Source organism: Sapajus apella, unplaced genomic scaffold, assembly GCF_009761245.1.
Source record: "Sapajus apella isolate SASKATOON/1434 unplaced genomic scaffold, GSC_monkey_1.0 scaffold14, whole genome shotgun sequence".
Classification (NCBI taxonomy): domain Eukaryota; kingdom Metazoa; phylum Chordata; class Mammalia; order Primates; family Cebidae; genus Sapajus; species Sapajus apella.
Genome location: NW_022436954.1, coordinates 14,298,621 through 14,308,828, shown reverse-complemented (window position 1 = coordinate 14,308,828; position 10,208 = coordinate 14,298,621). Strand labels below are relative to the sequence as shown.

General features: G+C 32.9%; 1 protein-coding gene across 1 annotated transcript; it reads right to left on the bottom strand.

Annotated features, from left to right (window-relative positions):
- Positions 1-1,091: 1,091 nt before the first annotated feature.
- Positions 1,092-2,045, bottom strand: LOC116554549 (olfactory receptor 8K5). Its single transcript, XM_032282469.1, has one exon. The coding sequence runs from the start codon at positions 2,043-2,045 to the stop codon at positions 1,092-1,094; it is 954 nt and encodes a 317-aa protein (XP_032138360.1).
- Between the last annotated feature and the right edge of the window lie 8,163 nt (positions 2,046-10,208).

Genomic DNA, 10,208 nt, shown 5'->3' with positions numbered 1-10,208 from the left:
AAACTAAATAACCATGCATAGTAAGGTGAATAATCAGCAGAGTAAACAGACAACCCAGAGAATGGGAAAAAATATTTGCAAACAATGCATTCAACAAAGGACTAATATTCAGAATCTACAAGGACCTCAAACAAATCAGCAAGAAGCAAGTAATCCCATCAAAAAGTGGACAAAGTTCATGAATAGACGACTCTCAAAAGAAGGCATACAAATGACCAAAAACATATTTTAAAATCCTCAACATCACTAAGTAACTTGAAAATGCAAATCAAACCACAATGAGGCACTACCTTACTCCTGCAAGAATGACATAATTTAAAAATTTTTTAAAATAACAGACGTTGGCATGGATGTGGTGAAAACGGAACACTTTAACACTGTTGATGGAAATGTAAACTAGTACAACCACTTTGGAAAACAGTATGGCGATTCCTTAAATAACTAAAAGTAGAACTATCATTTGATTCAGCAATCCCACTTCTGGGTATGCACCCAGAGGAAAATAAATCATTATATGAAAAAGACACTTGCATATGCATGTTTAGAGCAGGGCAATTAGCAACTGCAATAGTATGTAACCAGCCTAAATGCCCATCAACCAACCAGTGGATAAGGAATATAAAGAATATATATACACACATATATATATATGTATGTATATTCTACTCAGTCATAAAAAGGAACAAAATAATGGCATTCACAGCAACCTGGATGAAGTTGGAGACCGTTATTCTAAGTGCAGTAACTCAGGAATGGGAAACCAAATATAATATGTTCTTACTTATAAGTGGGAGCTAAGCTATGAGGATACAAAGGGATAAGAATAATATATTGTATTTTGGGGAAACAGTGTGGTGGGGGTGAGGGATAAAAGACCACACGTTGAGTACAACATACATTGCTCAGGTGATGAGTACACCAAAACCTCAGAAATTACCACTAACGAACTTATTCACAGAACCAAAAACCACCTGCTCCCCAAAATTACTGAAATAAAAAACAATGTTTAAAATTTAAAAATTGGGAAATATATATACACATAAAAATTATCAAGTGACATTAATCTCTATTATATATTTATTATAACAATATTACACGTTGATTATTAAACAAAGTTGACATAAATTTTTAAAGACATTATAGAAGGCATTTTTCACATCTTTGTTTCTTAAGCTGTAAATCAAAGGGTTAAGCATGGGGATTACTAAAGTGTAAAATACAGAAGCCATTTTATCAGTATCAAAGGAGTGAGTGGAATTGGGCTGCATGTACATGAAGAGTAGAGACCCATAGAACACAACCACCACTGTCAAATGGGAACCACATGTGGAGATAGCCTTTTTCCTGCCCTCTGCAGAATGCATTTGACATATGGCTAACAAAATCAGCATGTAGGACACTAAGACTACCAAAAGGGAGGAGATCAAATTAAATGCAGAAAATAGTATGATCAACAATTCTATTTCCTGTGCATTTGAGCAAAGCATAGGTAGCAAAGGAACATCATCACAGTAGAAATGACTGATGACATTAGAACCACAGAAGGTCAGTGTAAAAATCTTAATAGTGAACATCAAAGCCTGAAATGTACTGTAGAGATATAGAATGCCCACCAGCACATGACACAGTCGCTGGGACATAATAACGCAGTAGAGCAGAGGGTTACAAATGGCCACATAGCGGTCATAGGCCATGGCTGACAAGATGAAAAATTCACTGATAATGAACATAAGGAAGAATGCCAGCTGTGCAGCACATGCATAATAGGAAATAGTATTTTGATACACGACAAAACTTGCCAGCATCTTGGGACAAATGACAGTAGAATTACCAAGATCAACGAAAGCCAAATGTCTGATAAAAAAGTACATAGGTGTATGTAAGCGAGAGTCCAGTTTGGTCAAAATGATCATAGTTAGGTTGCACACCACTGTGATTATGTAGATGATGAGGAAGACTCCAAAAAGGGGAATCTGCAGCTCAGGCCGCCTTGTGACTCCTGTCAGAATGAATTCAGTTAGCACTGTTAGATTCTGTTGGCCCATTTAGTCCAGTTATCTCTTCTAGGAAGAAACAGTTGGGTTATCAGGTGTTTCATGTAGCACTATTTAAACAAATTATAATATTTGTAGACAGAATAGGTTTTGTTATTCACAATAGGTAATAGAAACATTATTTCTATGTTTGATTCAGAAATAAAATATAAAACAAAATTTTCTGCTTCCCTAAAGAGGAATTCATATAAAATAGATTCACTGAAACAACATAAATTAAACAGTTTAATCAATATTTGAAATATATTTGTTAATAACACACCATATAGGTACCAATACAGAAAGTTTATGCTTTCTTTTATCTGCACAATGGCATCATTATTTTTCTTTTGTACACTTCCACTTTTGTTGTAAAACTTTTCTGTAATTTTGATCTTCTTAAAAACAGAGGCAGAGAGAGCAATAAGATAATGAAGGTTAAGACTCGGGGGTCCCTCATTTGCACTTCCACAGTCTTGAGTGGGGACTTATGAATGCATGCAAAAAGTTATGTATCTCTGTAAAAGTTTCAAATGTAAGATATAATAACCATAATCAATAAATCCCACTTTCTCTTTTTATTCCAACTTCTAATATATCACATTTCAACTTATATCAGAGTTAATTGACATTTCTGCAAGCATTGTGGGATCTAAAGGATTGAGTTAATAATACTTTATTTAATGTTCAATGGATATGTTTATATCATTCAGGCACTGTGATATTTATCACGGAATAATGCTATTTATTCTGATTTAAGAATGTGTTCTGAGGATACTGTTACCACCCATATGCTGAGATGTGTTTTGCATTTTATTAATGAACATGCATCATTTTATTCATTTTATTAATGAACATAATGAACATAATGAACAAACTACATAAAACAAATTTTATGTAGTTTGTGGCCATGGGTTTGTTTACTAACTAAATTTTAAAGTTAGTTTTCTACACTAAATAAACATTCTCATTTATATTTCAACTTGTATGTGTAATTTTATCTAAAAAGTTAAACTTATCTAAGCTTCAAGACACATAATCTGGATCTATTTCTGCAAACATATGATTTAAATTAATATTCATGATTACTATTTAATTGTATATACTTTATTTTCTGTAATAAAACGCTGTGAAGATGGTAAGGTCTACAAATCATTTAAGTAATTTGAGAATTTAGGACATCATTTATTAGTGAATGACTTTTTTCTGGAATTGTACGATGGAGTATTCAAGGAGTTATAATACTGTGATTAAAACTATTTCAATGAAAAGTACTTCTCCCTTTATTTAAGAAATTCAAGGGAAGTAAATAAAAGAAAGTGAAACATCCCGGATGCAGATAATGAAGGTGCTTTAAACTAATCCACTTAATTCCCATCATCCTCAGTTTCCATTCATTGAAAATCTGGAACTCTGTGAGAGTGATTTTCAATTGGAATAGTAATGAAATTTTCCGCAGATAAAATGTAGAATAGAATTATTATAATGTAATGGAATGCCAGCTTTAGCCTGGACATCCCTCAGTTAGAAACTTCTTAAAATCCCCCCACAAGATCCAAAACAACAGTTTGGAGCAGATGCAGTCCACAGCCACCTTGTGGCAGTTGGCAGCACTTCTAGGTAGCCGCTCATTAGAGGGAGACATTTTGCCAACTTGATCTATGAACTACAGATGGGAAAAGAGGGCAACAGTGGAGATGAGTGAGCCTCTTCCATTTCTTCTCCCTAAGTGAAGCTGTCTGCTGTTTCTTCATTGAATTTCACTCCTCTTTTAGGTCCTTCTTTTCCCACAAATAAAAATCATGACTGTTCCATTTCTAAAACTTTATCTTTTTGTTTGTTTGTTTTGAGACAGAGTTTCGGTCTGTAGCCCAGGCTGGAGTGCAGTAACGCAATTTCAGCACACTGCAACCACCGCCTCCCTGGTCCCGGTTCAAGCAATTCTGCCTCAGCCTCCAAAGCAGCTGGGATTAAAACTTTACCTTGAATTTGCAGTGTTTGCAGGAATTGCTTACATAGGCTTTTATGTACTGATGATGTACTGAATTGCAAATGGAATTCAGAATTCCAACATCAATCCCACCATTCTGAAGTCAATACTTTGCTAAAAGTGGTTTTAGTATTTATTGAGTCGATTTCCATTTTCACTATCAATTATTATCTCCCTCTGAAGATTTTTCAATTTTTAAAAATCTTACCTATTTTTCTTATGGAAAAAAGTATATTTCTAATGTATTTGAATGCCTTGTGTGTACATTTTAAACACCCCTCCTGTTTAGGGCTAACCAGTAGAAAAGACAGAATACAAAAAGTATCTGAAAGAATTATTTTTCAATCTTTAGCCTTGATCAAATCTCTTAGGAATTACTTATAGCTCTGGGGTTTCTCAATAACTCTGTAACTTTTAAAATTCTTTGTTTATTTGACAGTCTACGTAATCAGTCTGTAATGCCCATTGTTTAAAGGAAAACAATAGTAGTAACTCAGCAGAAAAAACAAACCAAAAATATGCAAGTTTATATATGTAATATCACTATTTAGAAATTATTTGAAGCTTGTAAAATATTGTATAGAAAATACATATTTTAAAACATTATTTTTGAAATATTTCATTACATGTGTTCACAGTACTTTCTGATTATGTGAAAGTCAAATGTAAATGGAAATCTTTCATTGTATCTGGAAATCTTAACTTTACTAGATTCTAATAGATAAGATCATTGATACTTTTTTTTTTTGGTATTTCTAAATTTTTCTTCACTTGCAATATCTAAATGCTACAATTGAGTCTCACAAATCATTAGATCTAGGACATCTGCTCAACTCATAGGATAATTCACAAATATCACACTACTCCAGGGATCCTTAGTTATCAAGAGAGATGCTGAATTTTTGTGATATATTTAAAGGTATCAACTATCAGTGACCCTACAAATGTCTACCATCAGAATATAGAATAAGAGAAAATTACCCACACCCAGGAATAATCAAAATCCATGACAATTTTTATCCCCTCACCTTAAATGAAAAATCAAATGTCTTCTCTCAAATTACTTGTACTTTACTTTGGATAGGAAGAATTTATGGTTTTCTCTTCTTTTTGGCATGTTCCCCAAGGAAGTACTGTATGATTCATCCAGACCATTATGCCCAAATCATTTGAGACACTTTAAAAAGCTGCCTTCATATGTGTGCTAATTATCTAGTCCATCATATGTTTCCCCAGTGAGAATATATAAGAATATAACAACATAAATTCTCTGAACGTTCCATGGGGACCTATATGATGTAAAGGTACTCACTCAATCACACTGAGTCAGCAATTAAAGTTAACAATGAAATACTTCATTACACTGTCAATCTGTTTCATCCTAGTGAAACTGGAATTGTTCCAAAGTCATGATGAAATTGTAAGTGACATATTTTCATAAGGATCCATTATTTGAATTTATTGTTTATCTAAAGGTACATCCTAGGCACTGAGTGGAATATATATCCTTTAACACTTAAGCATGAGTTAGATATTACTATTCCTATTTTCAGAATGCACCAATCTCAGACAAATTATATAATTTTCCAGAAGTCACGTACTTGATAAGTAGAATATTTGAAATTAGAATGTAACCTCTAAATAAGTGACATATATACTTAGTCCTTTAATATGGCAAGCCCATAATAACAACTGTACTATTTCCTGAGTTAACACCACTGTTGGATGTAAAGTTTAGTACAGCCTTATCAAGAGTAAAATCTCCCACGGTGTAAAAGTTTCAAATGTAAGGTAAATAACCATGATTAATTAGGCTCACTTTCTCCTTTCATTCCAACTTCTAGTACATCATACCTCAACTAATATCAGTCCCTTGACATTTCTGCAAGCATCGTGAGATCTAGCTAAAGAAGGATTGAGTTAATAATACTTTATTTGATGTTCAGTGGATATGTTTGTGTCATTCAGACACTGTGATATTTATCACTGAATAATTCTATCTATTCTGATTTAAGAATGTCTTCTAAGGATTCCTTGTTATGGGAGATGGTGCACGGCCTATGACCCATCTTTCTGCAATGTACATATAGATCAAATCATCACATTGTATTCCATAAATATACACAGTTATTAATAAACAATTAAAATAAGTAAATAAATACATTGAGAAATATATAGCAAAATATGAACCTAAATTGCACACTTTGATTAATCTTAAACATATATTTTTGCTTGTGCCTTTATTCAACAACAAAGAAGGTTTCCTTAAGTTTGACATCCTCATAGGCTACTTGTATCATAAGAAAATTTTCCTCATATCCTAACCCCAAACAACATCCCTCTACCCTTAAGTAACTGAATCCTATTCCTAGACTTATTTTTTTGTTGTTGTTCTTTAATTTCAAATACACAGAATCACACAATATATATTCCTTATCTGACTTCCTTCACTCAATATATTGCTTTTGAAATTCATTTATATTGTGTGTTTTTCTACATATTTCATTGATTATATATCACCATTCTTTAATCATTCTCCTATTGATCAATATTTGAGTTATGGGTTATTATGGAAAGCCTAGTATAAATACTTCTATAAAATATACTTGTGGACATATTCATTAATTTCTCTTGTTTACAGATCTAAGAGCAGAATTACTAAAATATATCATAAATGTACATTTAACTATGGAAGGCATTGCTAGTATTTTAAACTTGTAGCACTTTACCACCAGCTCTATATAAAAGCCTCATTTTTTCCCAATATCTTTGCCATTACTTGTATAAAGTGTTTTATTTTCATTTTTATTTTAGGAATGGTAACTGGTGTAAAATGGTGCATCTGAGATCTCTTTTAAATGAAGAGTTTTATTTTATCTTATTTTTGGGGGGCTATTTATCCCCTCAAGCATTTATCCTTTGTGTTACAAACAATGTAATTACACTCTTTAGGTTATTTTAAAATGAACAGTTATTGATTATAGTCACCCTATTGTGCTATCCAATAGTAGGTCTTATTTTTTCTAACTATTCTTTTTCCTTTTTTTTCCTTTAACCATTCTCACCTGCCCTCCAGTTCCCTATTACCTTTCCCAGGCTCTCACAACCATTCAATTGTTGGATTCAATTGAATGGATTCAATTGTTGATTTTTAGATACCACAAATAAGTGAGAACATGGGATGTTTGTCTTTCTGTGCCTGGCTTATTTCACTTGACATAATGATCTCCAGTTCTATTCATGTTGTTGCAAATGACTGGACCTCATTTTTTTAATGGTGTAATAGTACTTAGTTTTGTATATATATCACATTTTCTTTATCCATTCATCTATTGATGGACACCTGGGTTGCTTTCAAATGTTGGGCATTGTAAACAATGCTGCAGGGAACAGGAGTGCACATGTCTCTTCTATATACTGATTTCCTATTTGGGGGTAAGTATCTAGTAGTGGAGTTGCTGGATCATATGGCAGTCCAATGCTTAGTTTTTTGAGAAACCTCCAAACTGGTTTTCATACTGGTAGTAATTCCCACCAACAGTGTAGAAGGGTTCCGTTTTCTCTGCATCCTCACCAGCATTTGTTATTGCCTGTCTTTTGGACATAAGCCATTTTAACTGGGGTGAGATGATATCTCATTGTACTTTTAACTTGCATTTTTCACGTAATCAGTGATGTTGAGCACCTTTTCATATGCCTGTTGCCATTTGTATGTCTTCTATTGTGAAATGTCTATTCAAATCTCTTGCTCAGTTTTTGATCAGATTATTAGTTTTTTTCCTATAGAGTTGTTTGAGCTCCTTATATTTTCTGGTTATCAGTCCTTTGTCAGATGGGTAGCTTGCAAATATTTTCTCTCACTCTGAGGTTTTTCTCTTCACTTCATTGATTGTATCCTTTACTGTGCAGAAGCTTTTTTACTCCACGTGATCCCATTTGTCCATGTTTGCTTCGGTTGCCTCTGCTTTTGGGGTAATTGCTCAAGAAATCTTTGCCCAGACCAATGTCCCAGAGATTTTACCCACTGTTTTCTTGTAGTAGTTTCAGAGTTTGAGGTCTTAGGTTTAAATATTTATCCATTTTGACTTGAATTTTGCATACAGCCAGAGACAGGAATTTAGTTTTATTCTTCTGCATACTGAAAGTCAGTGTATATTCTAGGCATCTTTGTTGAAAATGAGATGACTGTAAGTGTGTGGATTTTTTTTCTGGGTTCTCTATTCTGTTTCATTGAGCTGTGTGTCTGTTTTTATGCCAGTACCATGCTGCTTTGGTTATATAGATCTATAGTATAATTTGAAGTCAAGTAATGTGAGTTCTCCAGTTTTTTTCTTTTTGCTTAGAATAGCTTCGACTATTCTGGATGTTTTGTTATTCCATGTGTACTTTTGGACTTTTTTTCTATTTCTGGGAAGAATATCATTGATATTCTGATAGGAGTTGCAGTGAGTCTGTAGATTGCTTTGGGTAGTATGGACATTTTAACAATATTGATTATTCTGATGCATATACATGAACTATTTTTCCATTTTTTGGTGTCTGCTTCAATTTCTTTCATCAATGTTTTTAGTTTTTATTATAGAGATCTTTCACTTCTTTGGTTTGTTCCTAGGTATTTAATTTTATGTGTGGTTATTGTAAATGGAATTACTTTTTAAATGTAATTCACATTGCTCACTATTGACATATAGAAATGCTACTGATTATGTTAATTTTGTATCTTGAAACTCTACTTAATTTGTTTATCAGTTCTAATAGTTTGTGTATGTGTGTTGAGTCTTTAGGTTTCTCCAAATATAAGATCATGTAATCTGGAAACAAGGATAATTTGACTTCTTCCATTCCAATTTGGATGCCTTTTATTTCTTTCTCTTTTCTACTTGCTCTAGCTAGGACTTCCAGTACTATGTTGAATAGCAGTGGCAAAAGTGGGCATCCTTTCAGTTTCATCTGAAACTGAAAGGCTTTCCTTTTTCAGTATGATACTAGCTGTGGGTTTGTTGTATATAGCCTGCATTAACTGGAGGTATGTTTCTTCTCTACCCATTTTTGTGAGGGTTTTTATCATGAAGGGATGTTGAATTTTATCAAATGCTTTTTCAGCATCAACTGAAATTATATTATTGGTTTTATCCTTCATCCAGTTAATATGCTGTGTCACATTGATTGCTTTGTGTTTGTTTAACCAGACTTTCATCACGGGGATAAATCCCACTTTATCATGATAAATAATCTTTCTAATGTACTGTTGAACTCGGTTTGCTAATATTTTGTTAAGGATTTTTGCATTAATACTCATCAGAGATATTGGCATATATATATATATATATATATATAGACACACATATATGTATGTGTATACATATATATAAAATTTGGATGTGTCTTCATCTGGTTTTGGTATTGGAGTAATACTACTTCATAAAATGAGTTTGGAAGTAGTCCATTCTTTTCTATTTTTCCGAATAGTTTGAAGAGAATTGGCATTAGTTCTTCTTTAAATATTTAGTAGAATTTAGCAGTGAAGACATTAGGTCCCAGGCATTTCTTTGCTGGGAGACTTTATTATGGCTTCGATCTCATTTCTTATTATTTGTGTGTTCAAGGTTTTGGATTTCTTCCTGGTTCAGTATTGGTAGGTTGTATATGTCTAGGATTTTGTCCATTTTGTCTATAGTTTCCAAAATACAGATATAGCTGGTATGGGGTAGCTTTTACCATCCCTTTATTTCAGTCTATGTGTGTCTTGCAAGCGAAGTGTACTTCTTGTAGGCAACAGAACAATGGGTCTTCTTAAAAAATCTGTTCAGACTGTCTATGTATTTTGATTGCAGGGTTTAGTACATTTACATTCAATGTTATTGTTGATAAGTACGAGCCTTTTACTACCATTTTGTTATTTGTTTTCTTGTTGTCATATGGTCTTCTCTTATTTCTTTCCTTCCTTTCTTCCTTTAGTGAAGGTGATCTTCTCTGTTGATATTATCTAGATTCTTGCTTTTAATTTTTTATGTCTTCATTATACATTTTTGTTTGAGGTTAAAATAAGGCTAGCTAATATTATTTTATAACTTATTTTTTCCTGATAACAACACTGTATGCATAAACAAACCAATAAGCATAAAGAAAACTAATGAAAACTCTACACCTTAGCTTCATCCCCCTGCTTTTAATGAGTTTGCTGT

Coding starts and splice junctions, on each gene's coding strand:
- LOC116554549 (XM_032282469.1), bottom strand. CDS start 2,045: ATGGGCCAACAGAATCTAACAGTGCTAACTGAATTCATTCTGACAGGA.